The sequence below is a fragment of the Scomber scombrus genome, chromosome 21, assembly GCF_963691925.1.
Source record: "Scomber scombrus chromosome 21, fScoSco1.1, whole genome shotgun sequence".
Lineage (NCBI taxonomy): Eukaryota > Metazoa > Chordata > Actinopteri > Scombriformes > Scombridae > Scomber > Scomber scombrus.
The window spans coordinates 16,164,677-16,178,009 of record NC_084990.1 but is presented as its reverse complement, the minus strand read 5'-3'; the positions used below and the strand labels follow the sequence as shown (position 1 = coordinate 16,178,009).

At 38.0% G+C, this 13,333-nt stretch overlaps 2 protein-coding genes across 2 annotated transcripts in view; one reads left to right on the top strand and one right to left on the bottom strand.

The window, feature by feature from the left end:
* Positions 1-4,570, top strand: part of LOC134003513 (A disintegrin and metalloproteinase with thrombospondin motifs 14) — a 52,653-nt gene extending 48,083 nt beyond the window's left edge. Inside the window, exons 18-22 of the mRNA XM_062442739.1 lie at positions 674-806; positions 1,018-1,225; positions 2,112-2,241; positions 3,151-3,258; positions 3,387-4,570. Of these exons, the coding sequence (XP_062298723.1) occupies positions 674-806; positions 1,018-1,225; positions 2,112-2,241; positions 3,151-3,258; positions 3,387-3,928 (1,121 nt within the window). The 3' untranslated portion in view covers positions 3,929-4,570. The remainder of the gene's footprint in view (positions 1-673; positions 807-1,017; positions 1,226-2,111; positions 2,242-3,150; positions 3,259-3,386) is intronic.
* Positions 4,571-5,779: 1,209 nt separating this feature from the next.
* On the bottom strand, positions 5,780-9,095 carry star2 (steroidogenic acute regulatory protein 2). The gene is made up of 7 exons (XM_062442795.1): positions 9,032-9,095; positions 8,789-8,896; positions 8,577-8,713; positions 8,295-8,453; positions 7,782-7,966; positions 7,165-7,258; positions 5,780-5,950 (listed from the first exon to the last, which is right to left on the bottom strand). The coding sequence occupies exons 1-7, from the start codon at positions 9,093-9,095 to the stop codon at positions 5,846-5,848; spliced, it is 852 nt and encodes a 283-aa protein (XP_062298779.1). The 3' UTR covers positions 5,780-5,845.
* Positions 9,096-13,333: the final 4,238 nt, after the last annotated feature.

Below are 13,333 nucleotides of genomic sequence, written 5' to 3'. Positions count from 1 at the left end.
AGCCTTGATGAAGTATGTGAGAATGACATGCCAGCTTGTCAAAACAGTTAAGATCTATTGATTGCAGAGAAAGCACAGATATCTAAAAACTATAATTATAATAATAGTATTATTATTTTTATTTTATTTATTTTGCCACCCAGCCAAAAAGGAAACCATAATAAACTATAATAAAATAAATACATATCCAAAAACAGAAAACGTAGTCAAAAAAACAAAGAGAGGGATGAGTTAGATCTACAGAGGGATAAGGAGTATTATCCACAAAGTAATGTAAAGTAAGAATAAAGTTCAATAGTTGAAGTCTTTTCCCTGTGTAGTTTGGCTGTGGACATTTCCATCATGGTGACATCTTCAAAGAACTGTAAACACTGTGTGACAAAATCCATCTCTGAGCAAATAGTTTCTGTGCTGCTGGTAGGCCCATCAACAGCCATTAGTGCTGTGCTCAATTCAAGTCACAATCGAGACATCAATCAACAACAACAACAAGGATATAAAAGAATCATTTTCCTTGTCACCTTAGACAGAATGCACACAACTTTTTCCCAGAATGTATAGGATGCTCCCAAGTTATATATGTTATGTGCCAATGGCTCCTTAGGAACATAGATCACCCAGATTAGTGTATTTAATGTAATTTATGCTGTATGTCTGTATTTCTGTCCTTCAGGCATACAGTACACAAAATATGGATGCAGGAGGAAAAGTGACAGTCGTTTGGTGCATCGCAACTTTTGTGAAACTAGTAAAAAGCCCAAACCCATCCGCAAACGCTGCAATGTCCAAGAGTGCAGCCAACCCACGTAAGTAACGTTGAACTACTGTGCAGATCAAACATCTGTGCATTTATATTTCAATACCTAGTGCAGCATTAAAATAATGCTTATGATGGCTTTGATAATGGCTTTGCCTCAATACTAAATGTCATCCTGTCATGATGTATGCCTTTCAGAGGGAATAAGAGAAACAAATGTAAATGTCATGTGTAATGTACAGAGCCTGCTGTGCTTACAGGTGGGTGATGGAAGAGTGGAGTCCTTGTAGTAAGACCTGTGGGAAGCTCGGCTACCAGACCAGGGTGGTACAGTGCATGCAGGCGCTCCACAACGGCACCAACAGGCCCGTCCACAGCAAACACTGCACTGAGGATCGTCCAGAGACGAGGAGAGCCTGTAACCACACCACATGCCCTGCCCAGTGGAGGACGGGGGCGTGGTCTCAGGTGAGAATCACACTTATTAATAGATCCAACTTACACTCTTTAGTGTAAGAGCAACCTTTAAGAGCAGCTCTGAAATGATCACATGTATTGTTTTGAGCAGAAACAGCCATCATATACCTTACTTCTGCCCCATTGTTCTGTCTTGAAAAAAGAGAATCTTTACATGTAACTCAGTGAAATGTTATTGCTCAAAACTTGAATCTTGTTGTCTTTTTGTATTAAATCCTTACTGTTTCCAGTAAAAATGAACACCTTAAATTAAAATAATACTGCATGTGCACCATTCCTGTGGTTTTACAGGGGATCTTATGCATAAGCAACTAATTTGAGTTTCTATAATTTTATTATTTTCTGAACAGTTTATGAACTGTCTTCTTTCAGCAATAAATATGACAACATTTGGGTACAGAGTGAATATCCATTGATACTGATCTGTTTCTTATTCATGCCAAGTCATTAAAATACAGAAGAGTATCAACTATGTATTTGTAGGGCTCGTTCATATTCTGGCAGAACATGAAAACTGACAAACATTAATTACAGTTGTCATTATAGTAATGTCACTTTGAGGGCAAACCTATCAACACTGACATATCCTGTCATGAACATGTCATAACTTCATGATCTTCATGATCAAACACAAATAAACTTTTCAGGTGCTCATGTTAAGATATAACTGCCATATATGGGCAGACCCTGGCTGTGATTGTCAAGAGCTCTGACGACTTTCAAACTTAACTACAGTGATAGAGTTTGAAAACTTTATTAATACAACACTAATAATAGCTTGATACATTTCATATACTGTAAGTGTGTGTGTGTGTGTGTGTGTGTGTGTGTGTGTGTGTGTGTGTGTGTGTGTGTGCCTGTGTTGGTTTTATGTTAGTGCTCGGTGACCTGCGGCGAAGGGATTCAGCAAAGGCAGGTGGTTTGCAAGGAAAGCGACAACACCATTGGAGAGTGTGAAGGCGAGAAGCCGGAAACAGTCCTCATTTGCAAACTAAGTTCTTGTCCAGGTGAGATCCAAATACAGGTTGTTAGAGACCAATTTACCAGTTAGTTTTTTGCTCGTCTTACACTCTCTGTTAGAGGGAAACTGCCTCTGCATTTTCATGCAGACTAAAGAACTGGCGTAAAGATTTGTATGCTTTTTGAAAAACCTGTGGGTGTTTATGGTGGCTGCATCATGCACATTTAATCATAATCCTCTAACTGCAGATTCAAGCAAGAGCAAATAAGGACACCTCAGATAGTGTAGGATTTTATTCTGACTCAGAAGTTGAACATATGATAATTTCTTCATGAATATGAAAAGAAGCCAGTGCCAACAGCTAGACTTGTCTAAGAGAACAAATCAAAGCAATCAAAGCAAAATTGACACAACAGTCCCAAATTGAAGGCTTTCTAGGCACCTTCCCCTCACCCTGGGATTCAATTTACATGAAGCTATTTGATACATTATGTATTGTATTTTTTGGTTTGTATGATGGATTACACCAGCTGTTGTAACTGCACAGTACTTAATGTACTTTTAGGATAAAGAACCTTCTGATGAAACCCTGAAGAAAAATATCTTTCAGCTTCTGTGTCAAAACATGTTTGCACTCCTACAGCTTTTCTCATATTTGTTCCCTTTTCAAAGAACCAGGAGCTAATTTTTCTGTTTCCCTGAGTGGGCAGTGAGTGGAAAATGGTGTGGTTTTTGTCAAAAACATGAAGAAGAAGTCCAGGTTGGGCCCTGTGTCCTGTAAATAGCACCAAGCTTTATTATAGGTTTCCAACAACACAGCTCTGTTTTCTTACAGTAGCAAGAGGTTGTCAAGAGCTTTTCTTGGTTCTTGTGGCTTCTGCTTAAGGTCACATTTGGCAATGTTTTCCAAACTTTTAGCAACATTTTGTCCTTTCTCTGTTATTGTAAACTTCAGGACAGCCAGTGTCTTCTCTCACTATTGAAACCATGGAAAACTCTACAATAAAAGACGAAGCTGTACACCAAAGGGCTCCTGAAAACCCTGTCCTCAAAATCTCTTCAAGTAAGTTTATATGATTTGTCTCAGATACTGTATCTACCACTTTGTTCTAACCCTGTATACATATGGTAAAAATCTTTTTTTATTTTCAATCTTGCTCTTAGTGATGTTCTCTGTTCTGTTATTGCTAGATGAGCCATGTCTGAGGGATAAATCGATTTTCTGTCAAATGGAGGTTCTTGCCCGTTACTGTTCCATCCCTGGATATAATAAACTTTGTTGTGAGTCATGCAACAAAAAAGAAAGCCTCGCCACACATGCTCCTGACCTCGCAAGCATCCCAGAGGCCTCAATGGAACCTGAGATCTCTGCTTCTTCTCACTCTGCATCACCCAAGGTTCCTCTACCCGCTATGACCCAGAGCCCGCCGCAAACCACTAAAGCCATCAGCAGACGACCTCGCTCCACTGCCCAGGTGCCAACGACCGCCACCGCTGCTGCTGAAGCCTCGGCATCCACGGGTGCCGCTCTGCCCCAGGGTCCCACCGCCGACTCAGACCCAGGGCCTCTTCTACCTCCAGGGCCGCCACGGCCAACAGCAGACTCCAGTGGAGATGCCTCTAAAGAGCACAGTCCAAACAGCACTTTAGGCCCAGTCGCTGCCAGGTCAAGAAGGGACAATTTAGGATCCGAGAGAGACTCAAGTCACAGAACCCTGTCAGCTCAGAAATGAACAGTGAGTGATGTTGTGATCGTGCTGCTTAGTGAGACGGTCTCATACATCAGCTCACCCATTGCAGCGTCTGATAGACTATTTCTTTCTTTTTTGCAAAGATTTTTTTTTCCATGCCAGTGAACTTAGACCAGACCAGTGATGGTTACCTCATCAAAACTCCAGAGCGACACTGCATCGCTCTGTCCTCTGTGCTTCAAAGAAGAAACGGAAGAAAAAATGTTGTCAAAACGAAGGTGCTGTAAACTAAAACGACTACAAGACGTGTTCAAAATGTGATGACTGCATTGCTACATTCATGTTTTTATCTGTGTACAGTTGTGTAAGCCTGTTTTTTTTAAGTGCATTAGAACTACTATTGAACTTGTATTGTGAACATGTGAGAAGAGGTCCATGATTTTGGAGGTGCATGTGTCAGCTATGGAGTCCAGAGTGTGCCACCAGGATAATTATAGACTTTTCTAAATGACAGAATAAAAAAAGCTGTTAAATATTACAAATTATGATTTCGAAATGGATTTTTTATTTTTTTTATTCCCTCCCTAATGTAACTGTTACATTTCATTTCACAATTTGTTGTCTCCTTTAGCTCCATGGCTAATTCCTTCATTAATCACTTTAATATTTTTTTTTTTTTTTACTTTTCTACGTTTAATGCATCAGTTTAATGCAAATATAATTAATTGATTTTTATAGTTTTTTTGTAGAATCTATCAGTTTATCAATTTATTAAAATTAAAGAGCAGATAAATCAATAATTATTCCAATGGCACAACTCAGGACTCCATAGTCATTACTCCTGGCAGGGAGCTTCATGGCTTCTCTGTCCCTGGTGCTTTTTTTTGTTGTTGTCCAAATCCAACATACTAGTGATTCTCCTCATTGGTCAAGAATCATGATCGTTTGCAAACCGACCCCACTGTAGCATGCCCTCAGTCTGCCTTTGTGGAAGTCAGTCACTTATGCTTTAACAACAAACAAATGAACAAACAAAATGTAAGAAAAACACATTATGATATTTTTTGTAACTGTTATATTTTTCAGATAATAATGTATATAGTGTAAATTTCAAGTTATGAAAAGAAATTAACAAGCAAGACTAGAACGGAAGGTATGTTGCAAACTGGAAAATACGGGCAACGCTGTAAGTCTACAGACTGCGGTTGGTCATACTGTTACACCATTCCTGCATTGCAGTTCATAACATCATTATGTTTATTGTATAGTTCTTGTATATACGTACGTGAATGAAAGCTTTAAATGTTAATATTTATTGAATTTTTAAGTGGTAAAGAGAACAAAGTAAAACACGTTTAAAAGAACTGAGATTCTTGTTGTTTCACTTTGTACATTGTACTCAATTTAGCCACCATTTACTCTTGTTATACAGTATTTAGATTTGTTGACCTGCAAAAGTATGTTAGGACACATTTGTAATAGCTACTGCAATCAAGTGTTCTTGAATTTTTTTAAATGTCTCAGGTGCATTAACTAATTAGTTCAGCCTGAATTGAGACACCTGTTGTGGAGTGTTGTTGTGTGGTAGATGGAAATGAACCAGGCAATATAGGCACATTCAAGCACTTTAATTTTGCTTCAGTCGTATGCAGGGGTTCAGGCAATTAGTTGTGTGTCAACAGACAAGTAATGACTCCTAATCAGGACATCTTAATGAGGTTTGAGTGGCACACCATGACATTAATTCCTATTATTAGTCAGCTTCCATCTGCCAGGCTGGTATTTGTCTGCTGACACTCGTCTGTGCCAGCTCTGCCCTGCAGAGCGCTGGAGTCGAGGGTCTCCTCCAGGCAGCCTTTCTGCTCTCGCTGAAAGGACATCCAGACTGCATCTCCCACTCTTCCCCTGTGAGTGATGAAAAGGTGCCGCTGCTGCAGTGTTGGTGTCACACAGACTCAATCAGCCCAGGGTGGTACTCGCTGTTAGGCGTCTGCGGAGGTGTCTGGTGAAATCCAGCTGTGCTCTGGGCAACGTCTGATTGACAATTGACTTTGGCAGCCAGCCCTGAGAACAGTGTTGTCTTTGTTAGAACCCTGAATTTCATTTAGGTGTCTGTTAGTAAACAAAAGAGGGTGGTGTGTACAATAAATATGTACTGTTCATATGCAAATATGGTTTCCTATAGAAAATATACATATGCAGGTCTTAAGGAAATTGGTATTCAGTATTACTGTCTTCAATGTAATATATTAAACAGCATTTCCGGTTTCCTAATATACATACATATATATACAAAAAGTTAATAAGTTAATAATAAGGCTAAGAAAAATTGTAGTTTAAAAAATAATAGAATCAAGTTTAGGGATCAGCTGAGGAACACAGTGAGATGAATCATTGCCGACAAACTTTCATTTTCAAGGCAAGAATGAAGAATTCCATGCTCAAAAATAGTAGTAACAGTAGTAATGAAAAAAGAGCAAAAAACAACTCACTTAGCATTTACAATAATACATGAGACAAGATATATGTACATATGAACATTATGCATTATTTCTATGCAGTTTGGTATATCCTGTACCAAATGAGACATTAAGTCAGACAGCACCTGTTAATCCACTCAACAGCAGCTACATCTGGATCCACAGTTTATTCACTGTGAACCATCAGCTCCTCATTTATCTCTTGTCATACTGCTGTTAACTGGTTGTACTGTTTACTCCCTTCTCCACTAACTCAGCCCCCTCAGGTCTGTCTCCTTATCTCAGTAGCCAGCATACTTTATTGTGGTGTATATTCTCTTTCTGTACCCCTTATCTCATAACTGTGTATTCCATATCACAGTGATTTGTGTCAGCTGGATTCTGTTTTGTTAATGCTGGGAGAATGTGAGCACAGTGCTTGACAGGAGCATCTTTAAGAGCAGATCCTGACCTGAAATGCAAATGTCCCTAAGCATTTCTTCAGCAATGATTGCAATTCCCAGGCTGAAAACCTGCATCTGAAGTAGATTGTATGTGGTATTGTTTTCTTGTAAAGTTAATTATTTATTTTGCACAGCAAAAAAACAGCCAACACTAGAAATTCACTCCTCTTCAGATAAAAGTCTGGCTAGAAAGTAGCGGAGCCAAGAAACAATGTACAGTAATAGAAAAACACTCTGCACACTACCATCTGTGGACACATTTAATGCAATAAATGAATATTGCACACATTGGAGTCTGCAGCTGCTTTTCCTATTTTCATGCACAAAATGGAAAGTACAAAAGTCATAAATTTACCTTTACATCCATATTAAGAAGCCATGTGAAGCGGCTTCTTCTTGAATCCTTGTCGAGAGCCTCAATAATGATGCAGGTCGGTCCATCCTCAGCTCTGTTATAATGCAAACACATTAGTGCAACAGTATTGAAGTAAGGTTTATTCTGAGTCACGCGTAAGTCCATAATGTACATCATTATTTCAAACTAGAACATTATCCAGCTGTTCTCAAATTGTGTGTGTTTCTCAATATATACAAATTTACAGGGCCTTAATGTCATATCCATCATTGTAAGAAGACTTTTACTGGAAAAACTGCAGAAATTGGAACATTTATTCAGCCAAGGTATCACTTTAAATATAATGGCTAAAAATGTGGTTTTGTTTCCATCTGTTGATATATTCTCATATTCTTCAAAATCCTCTGAGATTCATCTACAGTAATTATTTTTTTTTATCTCATACATATGAGATGAGACTTTAGATTTTAAGGCCACTGAAATTAGCCCGATATTATTTCCTGGGCAACTGAGAGTACTCTAATAAGACACTGTACATATGAGAGTTTAATGAAGCTGTGGAATATATTTGAATGCATGCTCATGTAGTTGTGTCTTGTCTGCAGATGTCTGCCTACCTCACAAATCCTTCCTGAGGTTGGAAGGACTCCAGTTTAATCGATGCTCCTCCAAGATAAATGCGGGACTTTTGTTTGGAACTGTGTCTGACAGTCAGAAAATCCCTTTGGCCAATCAGATTTCCTGCAGTCTCTGCTGAAACTTCATGAGTGACGATCGTTTCAGGTCCAACTTGCTTAAGAACCTACGACACAGAGACACAATGATGGCCATGGACTAAATTATTTTAAGTACTTGTTGAAGGGTCTAGCAGTGTGAGAATAGATTACTTCCTGCAATCCATCATGATGTCAATGAAGTGTGGCTATAAACAGAAAAGTTCTAGAAAACTAGACCTTCATCAAGTTAAAGAGAAGTCTTAACTGAACATATAGTTAGGAAACCTTTTCACAAAAGTTCTTCTCCTTTTGTATAACCTGTGGTATTTTTTATAGGTTATAGTTTCATAGTTGGTGAAATATCAGATCATCAACAGCAGCCCTGTGTTAGTCGTTGAAAGGTCAGAGGCTCACTTTGATATGTTGGATGCTCGGGTTCCACTCGTGCATCTCCTCTAATCTGACAAACAGGAGGTCGTAAAGTTCATCCGGGCTGGCCTCCAGGACTGCCTCCAGCCTGAAGACCTTTGTGGACCCCGGTATCACTTTGCTACAGATCACATCTCCATTGCTCTAAAAGGCACAACAAACAAGCAGAGGTGCAATTATAACACAATGGTCACCTGGTTCAAGCCATTTCAGAGAGGAGACAAATGAACTTTGGAGAAGATGGCACTTTAATCAATCAAATGTTACCTGTGTGATCTCGACGTTCCATCCATCTTTTTCCTCCAACATGTTGAGAGCCTTCCTCATCGCTTCTTGGCCTTGTTTTATATATACAAGCTGATCTTCTTTAGCTGGCACAGAATTTATATCTTCTGGTGTGGGTTCTGTAAAAGATTTTTGTGTTTTAGTATGCCTTAAAATTGTATGAAACCAGCAGTACACTGTTGTTATTTTTTTACCATCATAGTTTAAACCAACAAGCTTTCTCATGTGATGTTGGATCTGTCCCGAGCGCTGCAGATGAGTGATCTCCTGGCCTATCACTGCCACAGCTGTGCGTTGAAGTCCTGCATGATTGAACAGTTGAGAAAAAAGAAAAGAAAAGAAAAGGAAAAACACCTCAGCGGTCTTACCCATAATAGTTGACTGACAATAAAAGGAATAAAGGGAAAACTCTTCCTCAGTTTGTGGAGAGTGTTTACCTGCCATACTCCTCAGGTGTCTGTAGGAGATTCCACAGCAGAGCTTAACAACAGCAGGCAGCATTTTGTCTTTGGCAGTGACAGCAAAGTAACAGAGCATGTCTCTGGTCTTTATATGGCCTGTGAAGGACACTCTATTGAGATAAGAGTTAATGAAGAAGATAGGACCTGTTCTGATTTCTGTTCCCAAGGCCACTTGACAAGACTTTTATTAACTGAAACAGAGCACTGGATGCAAGGCAGTGAGGAAAATCTGCCAGTAAGAGCTGTGCTTAGTGCATTTGTGTGAATCTTAAATTACAATTTGAAAAACCTAAACTAGTAGGAGTGTAGAATTTCCAGATTTAAGGGAGGCAATCCTATTTTAAATATATGATTTTATACCATGAGTGATCTATTGAGTTATCTACTTTGAACAACTCTGAATCAGAGATCAAATAAAGCATATAACAAAATAGGACAGACTGCTATCAGTTACTATAGTACCTAATTAGTGTGCTTTCTTATATCATCCTCCATACTTGTTATTGGTGTGCCTGCTTTACAATGCAAAGGCATACGTATCCTGCTTAATAATGCATCAGCTTCCCATCTTATTAGTGTACCTGTTTCCTGTCGGTCTACTGCTAAACAAAGGCGTCTATGCCAACAGAATCTTAAAAAAAGGAAGAAAAAAAAGAACAGCTAAGTAGGCACAAGCATGAGTGTCCTATTGAAAAATCTGAGAGCAGAAGTAAACAAATCACTATTACTGCAGTAGCATCTTATTTCATTTACCGGTTTTTATCATGAAATATGACTAGGAGATCCTGTAAAACCTGTTGACAGGTTAACGGTTTTATTATCATTTACATCATCTGATAACAATGCAAGAAATCATAGATTACAAATTGTTGGGGTTTTTATTATTATAAGAAACTAGCAGATAATACTACACAGAAGTTTCACATCCAGCCTGCACTGGTCAGAAGGAAATATAAATGTATGTCTTTTTTTATTTCAAACTAATATTATAAGACTATCTAACTATAATTTCATCTGCTGGAGGGGGCAACTGTAAACTGTGATTGACTCAAACATCCCTGTCTTAACTATATGAAAGCATTCATTATATTACTGCCCCTGCAGAAATGATGGTTCCTCTAAAGGGCATACCATGGCTACTGGTTTCTTCTGTATTGTAGCAGAAAATGTTCACTTTTCAAAATAATATCAAAAATACTATATGGCAAGTAAACCAAGCAGTATAGGGAAAAATGAATCATGATTTAAAACCTGACAGCTAAGGAGCTGAAGGAAAGTGCGGTGCATTCTCTTGCAATCTCAAAAATGACACAAACCTCTTTGGCCACATATTTTCCAGCGGATTTCACTAAAATCTAGCTTTCAAGGTATACTGCAACATACAGGCAGGCAAAAAATAACCTCCTCAGCAGAAGTAATCATTACAGTCAAAAACAGTAAATGGCAAAAATATACAGCCCATTAAAGCCCTGAGATATGACCATGAAAGACAGAAAGGGTTAGGGCAGCTTTGTAAGGACAATTATCACACTGATTAACTAGCAGTGGATGATGTGAAAAGATGCCAGCCTATTAATATTAGCACTGCTTCACAATGGTCTAATCAACCGCTGGAGTCACAGGTTGTGGACAGATCAGTTATAATCTTTATTAATAAGTATCCTCAGTAATAGTTATGAGGTTTATAATGAAAGAGAAAACATAATGTAGCTGATGATTTCTGCTCACTGCATGAGCAAAGGAAATCTCCAAGTAAGCCAAATAGTAATCAGATGTCAGAGAGGTAGACCGAGAGCGTAAATGTCATGTAGGCTGCACCACTACCTCACTTGTACCTACATGCTTTTGACACAAATGAAATGGTGAGAGGCGGCGGGAGATGGGTTGTTATTTATGATCTTAACCTCCTGAGCTTTTGTTATGGTATGCATTTTTAATTTCTCCTTGATATTTGGGATGTGTAGGACCTGATAAGTACAAAAAAGTAAGCATCGTCTTTGAACAGGAAGTAGTTTTTGAAATAAATAATGTCTTCATGTGCTGACAATTAATTTACCAGTGTATAAAACTATTTTCTCCTTACATTTACACCTTGCCTCAAACGAGTACTTCCTGATCGTAGCTTGTTGCTATTGCTAAAATTAGTCAAATTTGTACAGCATCTCAAACTACAAACATTATTAAGCATAAATAAACCATAAAATTTGATACCGTTTTGTACCTGGTCCACTTTTGACTGGGGATTGGCTGTTGATTAACTTGGCCAAGATGCCTGCCACCTTGTTTTTACGCTGATTTTTACACTGTAATGTGCTTTTGAATAAAATGTAATGTCTCCATATGAGGACGCAGGGTCACAGGAGGTTAATGCCTTTTCCTTCCATCCACCCTTGAACAAACGTTTGTGCCGACTAAAAGCTAGTAGCCATGTCTAAATAAAGACACAATTATGGTTCATCATTTAAATTCATTCATTCACCTGTCTCCATACTGAGTCATTGTAGCTAGTAGCCATATATTTGTGAATTCAGCTTTTTATACCACATAATTATAATTATTAATGTATTTAATTTAATCTCTACACACAATACTCATTAATTCACTAATTTACCTATTCACTCATACATGTTGAAGAATGCACTGTCTGTACTAACTCTGTGGGATCTCTGTGGATTTTCATTTTTAGACCAAATAATCATTATGTGTTGACACAGTAATTACTCTATCACCCGTTAATTAATTCAGCCTTTCATTTCTGGTTATCAATGCATAATCTGTATTTTGTGGCAGTCACAATTGACCATGTTATTTAAATTATAATTTCTAGGCACATAATAATTTATGGTTTCATTAATTTGCTCCTTCATTCACTTCGTTCACATTGATTTGTTAATTCATTCATCTGTACTAACTCCATTTCATGGCAATTACTACTACTACTACTAATAATAATAATAATAATAATTTCATTTTCAATTCATTCTGTACAAAATAATGGTTTAAAATGTAATTTATTCATTTATCTTCTAAGATGTTTCAATATATCAATCGCATGACTCCCTGGAAAGAATGGTTTATCTTCTAATTTAATTTAACACTTTATTAATTCTTAATTTGTTCATTCATTCGTTAATCTTGTAACAAGTGTTATCTTAGTAGCTAGTTGCCATGTATGTATAAATGATGATCCATTTTACATTCTGTTTCATTCATTTATTCAGTTATTAATTTCTTCATCTCATCTGTACCAACTCCTTTTCATGGTACAGTACAATATGTTGTTGTTAGTTCCAATGTCTGTGAATTAGGATTCCAGATATGATGGTTTATATTTTTAATTTATTTCAGTAACTATTTCATTCATTGGTTCACCATTTTCTGAACTGACTTTCTTTACAGGTTAATTGAGAATCTATCTTCGATGTAACTTCTATATTTTTAAAATGACGGGGAACAAACAGTTCTACTTACTGTACAATGCCCACCTCTCTCTTTATGGAGACTCCACCTGTCTCTTCTCATAGTTAGGTGAGTTACATTAGTGAGGTTTGTGCATTTGTGTGTGGGCAGCAGGGTTACTATCATATCTGTAACATTTTTGGTACAGGGCCCAGTGCCGCCCTTTCCTCTGAATGATGCTTTGCAGCAGCACTGCTGATAGAATACCAGGAAACAGCTGCCTCTTATCGCCCAGACTTAACAGGTGTCCTTGTGAGAAGGCTTCATGACGTGAATGATGAACTTCACCTGCTGATCAGGCCAGCTGACCTCAAACTGCGGTCACACCACCAGGGAAGGACTGTAGCAAGGACTTACTTGTGAATAGCAAGGAAGTATCCTTGGTCCCTGAAGAGGATGCACAGCATCACACAGCAAAATAGGCTTCACTCACAATATTTACATTTTTGTGCAATGAAGTGTATTTTGAGCATAAATTGTTGGCTCTGTGTCAGGACACGAAGTGACACTGAAGTGTGTCTCATCAAGTGCTGATCAAATGTAGTAAAAAATACATTGTGTGGCTTGAAAGATTCACCAAGCATCCCATTACTACAGGTTCAGTTTTCTTCATTGTTTAATACAAAAGGCCTTCTGTGGCATGAACTGTGACACTTACTGTGCATCTTGTGACATACAGTATTATACATTTTCTGCCAGACAAATCAATTTCATGCTCAGGGCAAGGCAACTTTTTAGTATTTTACATTTCACACCAGTGTAGTTCAAGGTAGTTCACATAAAAACCCACTGAGAATAAAACAACAGTATTAAAAAAAA

Bases quoted from the DNA above. Each gene is read 5' to 3' on its own strand.
- star2 (XM_062442795.1), bottom strand. From the start codon at position 9,095: ATGCTGCCTGCTGTTGTTAAGCTCTGCTGTGGAATCTCCTACAGACAC. The intron at 7,967-8,294 runs GTGAGCCTCTGA...TCTGTGTCGTAG, and splicing joins CGAGCATCCAACATATCAAA to GTTCTTAAGCAAGTTGGACC. The intron at 7,259-7,781 runs GTAGGCAGACAT...GCATTATAACAG, and splicing joins CCTCAGGAAGGATTTGTGAG to AGCTGAGGATGGACCGACCT.